General features: G+C 47.5%; 1 protein-coding gene across 1 annotated transcript in view; it reads left to right on the forward strand.

Moving 5' to 3' along the window:
* The first annotated feature begins 273 nt into the window (after nucleotides 1–273).
* LOC129694693 (murinoglobulin-2-like) overlaps nucleotides 274–12,860 on the forward strand; it is a 116,347-nt gene continuing 103,760 nt past the window's right edge. The window contains 3 exon segments of the mRNA XM_055631433.1: nucleotides 274–426; nucleotides 8,827–9,016; nucleotides 12,221–12,389. Of these exon segments, the coding sequence (XP_055487408.1) occupies nucleotides 362–426; nucleotides 8,827–9,016; nucleotides 12,221–12,389 (424 nt within the window). The 5' untranslated portion in view covers nucleotides 274–361.

A 12,860-nucleotide genomic window follows, 5' to 3' on the forward strand; every position in this document is an offset into this window, starting at 1 on the left:
TTCCTCTGTGTTTCTCTCATGTCACGACCCACTCTCCCCATTCTCTCTCCCTCCTTCCTGTTCTTTCCCCTACATCTCCCCCCCCCCTTTCGCTCCATCTTCCTCTCCTCCCTTCCCCATCTCTCTCCGTCTCCTCTTTCTCATGCTCCCCTCTCCATCTCTCCACAATCTTTCATCTGCTATCTCTTCCAATACTCACTCCTCTTCCCTATCTCTCCCCCCTCCCCGTGTCCCACAGTTCACTGGAACCTCTCTGTGTCAACATGTTTATCAGCATTGATGGTGAAACCCACTCTGTGACCTTCTGTTGCTGATTTAAAGATCAGTCGGGAGTCAGACTCGCAGTCGGTGGAAGACTGAGATGGACACGAGAGAGATGGTGGCTGGCGTTCTGTTCCTCCTACTGGGGGTAGTGGGAGCAATCCCGTGAGTACTGGTGGACAGGGGGCAGGGGGTGCGAATGGGGAGGGGGAGATAGTGATCAACCAAAATCAGTACTACATTCTTGTTTTCTCCCCATATCCCTTGATTCCGCTAGTGCTAATTCTCATTCTCTCTTGAAATCACCCAGTGAATTGGCCTCCGCTGCCCTCTGTAAGTGGGGGAGAGAGAGACTGGGGGAGAGAGAGAGAGAGAGGGAAACTGGGGGAGAGAGACGGGGAGGGAGAGCGACTGGGGAAGACGGGGAGGGAGAAAGAAAGGCTGGGGAGGGAGAGAAATTCTGTGGGAGAGAGACGGGAGAGCAAGGCTGGGGAGAGAAAGACTGGGGGGGAGAGAGACAAGGGGAGAGATGGGAGAGGGAGGAGGAAGATGGATGGGGGAGGGGAGTGGGGAAGAGAGACAGGGAGAGAGACAAGAGGAGAGATATGGGGAAAGGGGGCGAGAGTTAGGGGAGAAAGACATGACTTCAGAATTAAGGGACAGAAGTTTAGGGGTAATATGAGGGGGAACTTCTTTACTGAGAGAGTGGTAGTGATGTGGAATGAGCTTCCAGTGGAAGTGGTGGAGGCAGGTTCATTGGTATCATTTAAAAATAAATTGGATAGGCATATGGATGAGAAGGGAATGGAGGGTTATGGTATGAGTGCAGGCAGGTGGGACTAAGGGGAAAAAAAGTTGTTCGGCACGGACTTGTAGGGCCGAGATGGCCTGATTCCGTGCTGTAATTGTTATATGGTTATAGGTCTTTAAAATGATGAGAGGGATAGACAGAGTTGATGTAGACAAGCTTTTCCCTTTGAGAATAGGGAAGATTCAAACAAGAGGACATTACTTCAGAATTAAGGGACAGAAGTTTAGGGGTAACATGAGGGGGAACTTCTTTACTCAGAGAGTGGTAGCGGTGTGGAATGAGCTACCAGTGGAAGTGGTGGAGGCAGGTTCGTTGGTATCATTTAAAAATAAATTGGATAGGCATATGGATGAGAAGGGAATGGAGGGTTATGGTATGAGTGCAGGCAGGTGGGACTAAGGGAAAAAAAGTTGTTCGGCATGGACTTGTAGGGCCGAGATGGCCTGTTTCCGTGCTGTAATTGTTATATGGTTATAAAGAAGGGGAAGAGGGAGCGAGAGTGAGATGGGAAGGGGGAGAGAGAGATGGAGAGAGAGACGGGGCAGAAAGATGGGGGAGAACGAGATGGGGAAAGAGAAATGGGGTAAGAGATAGGAAGAAGAGAGAGACTGGGGGCAGAGAGATTCAGGGATGAGAGGGGCCAGTAGGAAAGAGAGGCTCGGGAGAGAAAGGGCAGCAGGGGAGAGAAAGAGAGGCTGGGGAAATAACAAGATCAGAGAGAGAGAGAGAGAGCAGGGAGGAAGAGAGAAAGTGAGAATGGGAAGGGAGGGAGAGAGAGAAACTGGGTAGGGAGAGAATAGAGATTGGGGAGAGAGAAGAGAGAGGGGAGAGAGAGAGAGAGAGAGAGAGAGAGAGAGAGAAAGAGATTCATGGGGAGGGATGTCCAGCCCCCTGTTCCTTCGCTCTGTTGCTGACACTCCCCCTACCTGCTGCTCTGCTCTATCACACAAAGTGGCAAATTCTGTTGAAGATCAGTGTCAGTCAGGGTGGGATCATCCAGTTTAAGACGGAATGTGAACCGGCTTACTGAATAATAGAGTCAGGAATGGACATTGGACTGCTGGCAAATGATGCTGGAGAAGTAGAATGTTGCCTGGATTTCAGCAACTAAGTTACAGAGAAAGGTTGAACAAGTTAGGGCTTTATTCTTTGGAGCGCAGAAGGTTAAGGGGGGACTTGATAGAGGTCTTTAAAATGATGAGAGGGATAGACAGAGTTGACGTGGAAAAGCTTTTCCCACTTAGAGTAGGGAAGATTCAAACAAGGGGACATGACATGAGAATTAAGGGACTGAAGTTTAGGGGTAACATGAGGGGGAACTTCTTTACTCAGAGAGTGGTAGCTGTGTGGAATGAGCTTCCAGTGAAGGTGGTGGAGACAGGTTCGTTTTTATCATTTAAAAATAAATTGGATAGTTATATGGATGGGAAGGGAATGGAGGGTTATGGTCTGAGCGCAGGTATATGGGACTAGGGGAGATTATGTGTTTGGCACGGACTAGAAGGGTCGAGATGGCCTGTTTCCGTGCTGTAATTGTTATATGGTTATATGGTTATTATTAGTAATGGAAAATAAAGAGATGGTGGCTGAACTGAATACATTGCTTGTGCCTGTCTTCACAGTGGAAGACATTGTGAAACAATGTGATAGAAACACAAGAGTCTGGGGCAGAAATGAGTGCAGTCGTTATTGGAGGAGAAGGTGCTTGGGAAGCTGAACGGTCTGAAGGTGGATAAAGCTGGAGAAAGATTTTTATAGTGTGAGGGAGTTGATTTAATTTGGGGGTAAGCCATGTCAGTGGAGATTGGCCCCGTGGACTGCTCAGCCTGTAACATGTGGGAGATCAGGGATATGGTCGGTGTCCCTGGTGACTACGTTTGCAGGAAGTGTGTACAGCTGCAGCTCCTGGCAGACCGCATTGAATGGTTGGAGCTGCGGCTGGATTCATACTGGAGCATCCACGATGCTGAGAAAGTCGTGGATAGCACGTACAGCGAGTTGGTCACACCGCAGGTAAAAGGTAAGAGGACAGAAAGGGAATGGGTGGCCACTAGCCAGCATAGCAGTAGGCAGGTAGTGCAGGAGTCTCCTGCGGTCATCTCCCTCCTAAACAGGTATACCATTTTGGATACTGTTGGGGGAGATGGCTCATCAGGGGAATGCAGCAGCAGCCAAGTTCATGGCACCATGGGTGGCTCTGCGGCACATGAGGGGGGGGGGGGGGGGGAAGAGTGGAAGGGCAATAGTAATAGGGGATTCAATTGTAAGGGGAATAGATAGGCATTTTGCAGCCGCAAACGAGACTCCAGGATGATATGTTGCCTCCCTGGTGCAAGGGTCAGGGATGTTACTGAACGGCTGCAGAACATTCTGGAGGGGGAGGGTGAACAGCCAGTTGTCGTGGTGCATATTGGCACCAACGATATAGGTAAAAAAAAGGGATGAGGTCCTACAAGGTGAATTTAGGGAGCTAGGAGATAAGCTTAAAAGTAGGACCTCAAAGGTAATAATCTCTTGATTACTACCAGTACCACGGGCCAGTCAGAGTAGAAATAGGAGGATATTGCAGATGAATACGTGGCTTGAAAAATGGTGCAAGGGGGAGGGATTCAAATTTCTAGGGCATTGGAACCAGTTCTGGGGGAGGTGGGACCAGTACAAACAGGACAGTCTGCACCTGGGCTGGAATGGAACCAATGTCCTTGGGGGAGTGTTTGCTAGTGTTGTCGGGGAGGATTTAAACTAATGTGGCAGGGGGATGGGTGCAAGAGCAGAGAGACAGAGGGGTGTAAAATGAGGGTAGAAGCAATGGGTAGCAAGGTGAAAAGTAAAAGTGGCAGGCAGACAAATCCAGGGCAAAAATCAAAAAGGGCCACTTTTCAACATAATTGTATAAGGGGTAAGAGTGTTGTAAAAACAAGCCTGAAGGCTTTGTATCTTAATGCAAGGAGCATTCGTAATAAGGTGGATGAGTTGAATGTGCAGATAGTTATTAATGAATATGATATAGTTGGGATCACGGAGACATGGCTCCAGGGTGACCAAGGCTGGGAGCTGAACATCCAGGGATATTCAATATTCAGGCGCGATAGACAGAAAGGAAAAGGAGGCGGGGTAGCGTTGCTGGTTAGAGAGGAGATTTAACGCAATAGAAAGGAAGGACATCAGCTTGTAGGATGTAGAATCGATATGGGTAGAGCTGCGAAACACTAAGGGGCAGAAAATGCTAGTGGGAGTTGTCTACAGGCCACCTAACAGTAGTAGTGGAGTTGGGGATGGCATCAAACAGGAAATTAGAAATGCGTGCAACAAAGGTAAAACAGTTATAATGGGTGACTTCAATCTACATATAGATTGGGTGAATCAAATTGGCAGGGTTGCTGAGGAAGAGGATTTCTTGGAATATATGCGGGATAGTTTTCTAAACCAACATGTAGAGGAACCAACGAGAGAGCAGGCTATTCTAGACTGGGTATTGAGTAATGAGGAAGGGTTAGTTAGCAATCTTGTTGTGCGTGGCCCCTTGGGCAACAGTGACCATAATATGGTTGAGTTCTTCATTAGGATGGACAGTGACATTGTTAATTCAGAAACAAGGGTCCTGACCTTAAAGAAAGGTGACTTTGAGGGTATGAGACGTGAATTGGCCAAGATAGACTGGCAAATGATTCTTAAAGGATTGACGGTGCATATGCAATGGAAGGCACTTAAAAACTGCATGGATGAACTACAACGATTGTTCATCCCAGTTTGGCAAAATAATAAATCAGGGAAGGTAGTGCATCCGTAGATAACAAGGGAAATCAGGGACAGTATCAAAACAAAAGATGAAGCGTACAAATTAGCCAGAAAAAACAGCCTACCAGAGGAATGGGAGAAATTCAGAGTCCAGCAGAGGAGGACAAAAGGCTTAATTAGGAAAGGGAAAATAGATTATGAAAGAAAACTGGCAGGGAACATAACACCTGCTGCAAAAGTTTTTATAGATATGTGAAGAGGAAAAGATTAGTTACAACAAATGTAGGTTTCTTGCAGTCAGAAACAGGCGAATTGATCATTGGGAACAAGGACATGGCAGACCAATTGAATAACTACTTTGGTTCTGTCTTCACTAAGGAAGACATAAATAATCTTCCGGAAATAGCAAGGGACCGGGGGTTAAATAAGATGGAGGAACTGAGTGAAATCCAGGTTAGCCGGGAAGTGGTGTTAGGTAAATTGAATGGATTAAAGGCCGATAAATCCACAGGGCCAAATAAGTTGCATCACAGAGCACTTAAGGAATAGTGGTTGCATTAGTGATAATTTTTCAGAACTCTATAGATTCTGGAGTGGTTCCTGAGGACTGGAGGGTAGCTAATGTAACCCCACTTTTTAAAAAGGGAGGGAGAGAGAAAACGGGGTAGATTCTGGAGTCAGTTATTAAAGATGGGATAGCAGCACATTTGGAAAGTGGTGAATTCATTGGACAAAGTCAGCATGGATTTATGAAAGGTAAATCATGTCTGACGAATCTTATAGAATTTTTTGAGGATGTGACTAGTAGAGGTGGATAAGGGAGAACCAGTGGATGTGTTATATCTGGACTTTCAGAAGGCTTTCGACAAGGTCCCACGTAAGAGATTAGTATACAAAGTTAAATCACACGGTATTGGGGGTTCACTATTGATGCAGATAGAGAACTGGCTGGCAGACAGGAAGCAAAGAGTAGGAGTAAACGGGTCCTTTTCAGAATGGCAGGCAGTGACCAGTGGGGTACCTCAAGGCTCAGTGCTGGGACCCCAGCTATTTACAATATATATTAATGATCTGGATGAGGGAATTGAATGCAACATCTCCAAGTTTGCAGATGACACGAAGCTGGGGGGCAGTGTTAGCTGTGAGGAGGATGCTAGGATGCTGCAAGGTGACTTGGATAGGTTGGGTGAGTGGGCAAATGCAGATGCAGTATAATGTGGATAAATGTGACGTTATCCACTTTGGTGGCAAAAACAGGAAAGTAGACTATTATCTGAATGGTGGCCGATTAGGAAAAGGGGAGATGCAGCGAGACCTGGGTGCCATGGTACACCAGTCATTGAAAGTAGGCATGCAGGTGCAGCAGGCAGTGAAGAATGCAAATAGTATGTTAGCATTCATAGCAAAAGGATTTGAGTATAAGAGCAGGGAAGTTCTACTGCAGTTGTACAGGGTCTTGGTGAGACCACACCTGGAGTATTGCGTACAGTTTTGGTCTCCTAATCTGAGGAAAGACATTCTTGCCATAGAGGGAGTACAGACAAGGTTCACCAGACTGATTCCTGGGATGTCAGGACTCTCATATGAAGAAAGACTGGATAGACTCGGCTTGTACACGCTAGAATTTAGAAGATCTTATAGAAACTTACAAAATTCTTAAGGGGTTGGACAGGCTAGATGCAGGAAGATTAGTCCCGATGTTGGGGAAGTCTAGAACTAGGGGTGACAGTTTAAGGATAAGAGGGAAGTCTTTTAGGACCGAGATGAGAAAATCATTTTTTACACAGTGGTGAATCTGTGGAATTCTCTGCCACAGAAGGTAGTTGAGGCCAGTTCATTGGCTATATTTAAGAGGGGTTTTGATGTGGCCCTTGTGTCTAAAGGGATCAGGGGGTATGGAGAGAAGGCAGTGATGGGATACTGAGTTGGATGATCAGTCATGATTATATTGAATGGCGGTGCAGGCTCGAAGGGCCGAATGGCCTACTCCTGCACCTATTTTCTATGTTTCTATGACCAGATGGACTACATCTCAAGGTTCTGAAAGAGGTAGCTGTAGAGATTGTGGCGGCATTAGTTGAGATTGTTCAAGAATCACTAGTCAGGAATGATTCCAGAGGAACTGAAAAATTGTAAATGTAACTGTACTGCTGTTGAAGGGTGCTAGGCACGAAAAGGAAATTATAGGCTGATTAGTCTGAATTCTGTTGTTGGTAAGATTTGACTCCATTATCAAGGATGTGGTTTTGAGGTATGATAACCACATGATAAAATAGGCTAATGTCAGAATAATTTTGTTAAGGAGAGATTTGGCTGTCTAATTTGTTGGAAGTCTTTCAGGAAATAGACAAAGCAGTCAGTGGAAGTTATTTACTTATATTTTCAGAAGGCATTTGATAAGATGCTGCATTGTGAGGCCACTAAACAAGATAGGAGCCCATGGTTTTAGAGGCAAGGTACAAGTATGGATAGAAGATTGGGTTGAGTGGCAGAAGGCAGAAGAGTGGGAATAAATCAGGAAGGTTGGTATAAATAAAGTCCTATCGTATTGTATTGTGTAGGGGGTCTTTTCTGGTTCGCTACTGGTAACTCGTGGTGTTCCTCAGGGGTCAGTGTTGGATCTGCTACTTTTCACGTTACAGTATATCATTAATGATCTGGAAGATGGAATTGTTTAAGAAAGAACTGCAGATGTTGGAAAAAATGAAATTGATGGAAGATGGAATTGATCGCGTTGTGACCAAATTTGTGATATTACAAAGGTTGGTGGAGGGGCAGGTAGTGTTGAGGAAGCAGGGATTCTGCTGAAGGACCTGGACAGGTTGGGAGAGTGGGAAAAGTGACAAATGGATGCACTTAGGTAGTAATAATAAAGAAATAGATTATTTTCTAAATAAGGAGTGTATTCAGAAATTGGAGGTGCAAAGGGACTTGGGTGTGCTGGTGCATGTTCATTTGCAAGTTGAGTCAGAAGTAAGGAAGGTAAATGCAATGTTAGCATTAATTTTGAGCGGATGAGAATATCAAAGCAAAAATGTAATGCTGGGAACCGCATTTGGAATATTGTGACCAGATATGGGCCCCATGTCTGAGGGGGGATGTGGTGCTGGGTAGGGTCCAGAGGAGGTTTACAAGAATGATCTCACGGACGATTGGGTTGACGTGTGAGGAGCGTTTGACGGCACTGGGCCTGTACTCTGGATTTGAAGGATGGGGGTGGGGGATCTAATTTAAACCTACTGAATAATGAAAGGCCTGGATAGGGTGGATGTGGAGAGGATGTTTCCAGTCATGGGAGAGTCTAGGACCAGGACACAAGCTCAGAATAAAAGGACGTACCTTTAAAAGATGGTACACCAGCTAGAAGGTGGTGAATCTGTGGAATTCAATGCCAAAGAGGTCTATGGCGGCCAAGTCATTGGATAATTTTAAAACAGAGATTGATAGGTTCTTGAAAGTAAGGGTGTCAGGGGTCATGGAGAGAAAAGGGGAGAATGGGATTGAGAGGGAGAAAGAGAACAGTAATAAACAAATGGTGGAGCAGACAGGATGGGCCAAATGGCCTAATGCTGCTCCCAAGTTATATGATCATATGATAGATGACAGAGGCTTATGGTGGAAGGACAATATTCAGGCTGGAGGTCTGTGACCAGTGGAATTCCACAGGGATCTGTGCTGTGATCTCAGCTGTTTATGATTTATACAAACAAATTGGATGTAAACTTAGACAGGTTGATTAGTAAGTTTGCCATCAACATTGCTGGAGTTATGAAATGGGTGGAAGGCTGGCAAAGTATACAGTGGGGTATAGATCAGCCTCTAATAATTTACTTCAAATGGGACTAGATGCAATCTTGGTGAGCCTGGACAAGGTGGGCCGAAGGGCTTGATTCCGTGCTGTACAGCTCTAAGACTCTATGGGTATCACAGTTTGGAGTGAGGGGTCTCTTGGGTGGAAGTTTTCCTGACTGCCTCCCCCCCCCCCCCCCCCCCCCCACCCCACTTTCTCTTCCCAGGCACGCGCTGGTCCTGATTCCGTCGGAGATCCAGCTGGGAAGCCCGGAGAAGTTGTGCGTCGTGCAGCCGGCCGGAGAGGGGGGGAGCGGGGGCTCCCTCAGGGTGACTTTGTTCTACGCCCGGGCCAACGTCACCCTCCTCCAGCTGGAGACGCAGGACATCGGAGCACACGGCTGCATCCAGTTCACGGTGAGCGAAGGGGTGAGGCATGAGGGGGGGGAATTGCGGGTGGAGAGAGGAAGGAGAGAGACTTCCGGGGGGAGACAGCGAGTGGGCAGATGGGGAAGGGGATACTGCGGGGTGGGTGAGACAGGGGGGTGGCGGGGGGACACGCCAGAGGTGGGAGACTTCGGGGGACTGTAGATGGGTGACCAGCAGGGGGGGGAGGTGGGAGACTGGGGTGAGCCAGGGGGGGGGGGGGGGGGGAAGGGGACTGTAGATGGGTGAGCCAGCAGGGGGGGGGGGGGAGGGGACTGTAGATGGGTGAGCCAGGGTGGGGGGGGGGGGGGGGGGGGGGGGGAAGGGGACTGTAGATGGGTGAGCCAGCAGGGGGGGGGGGGGGGGGGGGGGACTGTAGATGGGTGAGCCAGCAGGGGGGGGGGGGGGGGGGGGGGAGAGACTGCAAGGGTGGGCTGTGTGGGGGTGGGGTGAGGGAGGGAGACCTGAGGGGGGAGAGTCTGTGGTAGGGGGATGATGCAGAGAGCCCACAGAGAGAGGAGAGACTGGGGATGTGGAGGCAATGGCCTGGGGTGATGGGGTGAGATGTTCCACAGAGATGGGGTGAAGATAGAGAGAGAGAGATAGAGACAGATAGATATTTTATCACACGTGATATGTCACAGTGAAAATCTTCATTTTTCTTACCTGCGAAACCCACCGCAGGCCCGGCTTTGGCCGCCTGTCGCTGGGCCTTCCTCACTCTTGGCGGTTACTGGTTGGTGCCTCACCCCCCACGGCCGCTCCTCACCCCCCTGCAGCGTCTCCTCACTCTACGATGGCCCTCCTCGCTCCAAGCGATTAGACAATAAACAATAGGTGCAGGAGTAGGGCATTCGCCCCTTCGAGTCAGCACCGCCATTCACTGTCATGGCTGATCATCCCCAATCTGTACCCCGTTCCTGCCTTCTCCCCATATCCTTTGACTCTGATATTTGTAAGAGCTCTATCTAACTCTCTCTTAAAAGCTTCCAGAGAACCGGCCTCCACCGCCTTCTGAGGCAGAGAATCCCGCAGATTCACAACTTTGGGTGAAAAAGTTTTTCCTCGTGGCCAACCCCTTATTCTTAAACCGTGGCCCCCTGGTTCTGGTTCCCTACATCGGGAACAGGTTTCCTGCCTCTAGCATGTCTAATCCCTTAATAATCTTATTTGTTTCAATAAGATATCCTTTCATCCTTCTAAATTCCAATGTATACAAGCCCAGTCGCTCAATTATTTCAACATGTGACAGTCCCGCCATCCCGGGAATTAACCTTGTGAACCCACGCTTCACTCCCTCAATAGCAAGAATGTCCTTCCTCAAATTTGGAGACCAGAACTGCATACAATACTCCAGGTGTGGTCTCACTAGGGTCCTGTACAACTGCAGAAGGACCTCTATGCTCCCATACCCAACTCCTCTTGTTATGAAGGCCAACATGTCATTCGCTTTCTTCACTGCCAATGACTGATGAACAAGGACCCATAGATCTTGTTGTACTTCCCCTTTTCCCAACGACACCATTCAGATTAGATTTAGATTAGATTATTTAATGACCACACAGTGAAGCTGGTGGAATTCAGGTTCAGTACAGAATGTTATACAATAGGCTGATAGGCTGATTCCCGTCAAACATAACATAAAAACACAACAACATACAGTATACAGTACATGCACGAAGTGGCTATGTGGTGTCGTCATAGAGTGTTCAGAATTCGAATTGCATGAGGATAGAAACTGTTTTTAAATCGTGATGTTTTGGCGGGCAGCGAGCTGTAGCGCCTTCCTGACGGCAGCAGGTGGAAGATGCGGTGAGCTGGGTGGGAGGGATCAGAAATGATTTTCTTCACCCTTGACACGGACCGTTTGAGATTGAGTGATTCTATTGATGGGAGGGGAGTGCTGATGATTTTGGATGCTTTGTTGACAATGCGCTGTAGTTTATTACGGGAGTGAGTGTCTAAACTGCTGTACCAGACTGTTATTGATGAAGTGAGCATGCTTTGGATGATGGCTGTGTAAAATCGGATTAGGAGATGTTTCCTCACTCTGAACTTCTTGAATTGGTGCAGAAAGAAAAGTCTTTGGTTGGCTTTTTTATAGATGTGATCTGAGTTGGTTTTCCATTTGAGGTTATTGCTTATATGAGTGCCAAGAAATTTGAATGAGTCAGTGGTGGATATGGGTTCGCTTGAGATGAGTAGGGGGGTCTTGGGTTGTGCCTTACATCTGAGATCAATGATGTTTGTGTGTTTTTGATGTGTTGAGTAGGAGGTTATTATCTGTGCACCAAGTGACTGCTTTGTGTGTTTGAGTGCGGTATTCTGTTTCATTGTTGTTCGAGATGAGACCTATGATGGTTGTGTCATCTGCGTATTTATATATTTTAACTGAACTATACTGGGATGTGAGTTGATTTGTGTAGAGTGAGAATAACCAGGGTGACAAGACGCAGCCCTGAGGGGCTCCTGTACTGAGGTGCAGAGGGTGAGATATGGTGTTATGTATCTTCACCCTCTGTTGTCTGTTCCAAAGGAAGCTATAGATCCAGTGACAGATGCAGGGGTCAATCTTCATGTCCGATAATAATCTGGCTATCTGTTCTTGCCACCAAAGTGGATAACTTCACATTTATCCACATTAAACTGCATCTGCCCACTCACCCAATGTGTCCAAGTCACCTTACAGCCTCATAGCATCCTCACAGTTCACACGGCCATCCAGCTTTCTGTCATCTGCAAATTTGCTAATGTTACTTTTAATCTCTACATCTAAATCATTGATGTATATTGTAAATATCTGCGGTCCCAGCACCGAGCCTTGCGGTATGTACCCCACTAGTCACTGCCTGCCATTCTGAAAGGGACCCGTTAATCCCTACTCTCTGTTTCCTAACTGCCAATCAACTTTCTATTCATGTCAGTACCCTACCCCCAATACAATGTGCTCTTATTTTGCCCCCTAATCTCCTATGTGCTGGTGGGTCCCACCTCGCTCTTGCGGCACGGGTCCCATCGATGTCTGCGGCGGTCAAGCCAGGCCGACTGGAGGGTTTGGTTCCGCTCAGCGGGAATACTCCTGGCCTTTCTGCTCACCGGGAACAGGGGAGGGTGGGAGCAGGGGCGTGATTTATGTGTCTACTTGCCCCACCGCATAACTCGCTCCTGAATAGCCTCGTGCTGTCCCCTGTGCAGGCACCGGAGGTGGAACTGGGAAATGAATGGAATTCAGGGGCCACAGTCACGGTGATCGGATCTGGGGAATTGGCCGCAATCAACATCACCAAGAAGGTCCTCTTGAAGAAGTACCACTCTCTGACCTTTGTGCAGACCGACAAACCCGTCTACAAACCAGGGCAGACAGGTGGGTGGTGAGGACATACATAGACACACTGCAATAGTCTGTACACTCAGCATCCACCGCATCCATTGTTGGTCCGTGAACTTGACATCCACCGCCATGTAACCATATAACCATATAACAATTACAGCATGGAAACAGGCCATCTCGGCCCTACAAGTCCGTGCCGAACAATTATTTTCCCTTAGTCCCACCTGCCTGCACTCATACCATAACCCTCCATTCCCTTCTCATCCATATGCCTATTCAATTTATTTTTAAATGATACCAACGAACCTGCCTCCACCATTTCCACTGGAAGCTCATTCCACACCGCTACCACTCTCTGAGTAAAGAAGTTCCCCCTCATGTTACCCCTAAACTTCTGTCCCTTAATTCTGAAGTCATGTCCTCTTTTTTTTTAATCTTCCCTATTCTCAAAGGGAAAAGCTTGTCCACATCAACTCTGTCTATCCCTCTCATCATTTTAAAGAC

The sequence above is a fragment of the Leucoraja erinacea genome, unplaced genomic scaffold (genome assembly GCF_028641065.1).
Source record: "Leucoraja erinacea ecotype New England unplaced genomic scaffold, Leri_hhj_1 Leri_75S, whole genome shotgun sequence".
Taxonomy (NCBI): Eukaryota; Metazoa; Chordata; class Chondrichthyes; order Rajiformes; family Rajidae; genus Leucoraja; species Leucoraja erinaceus.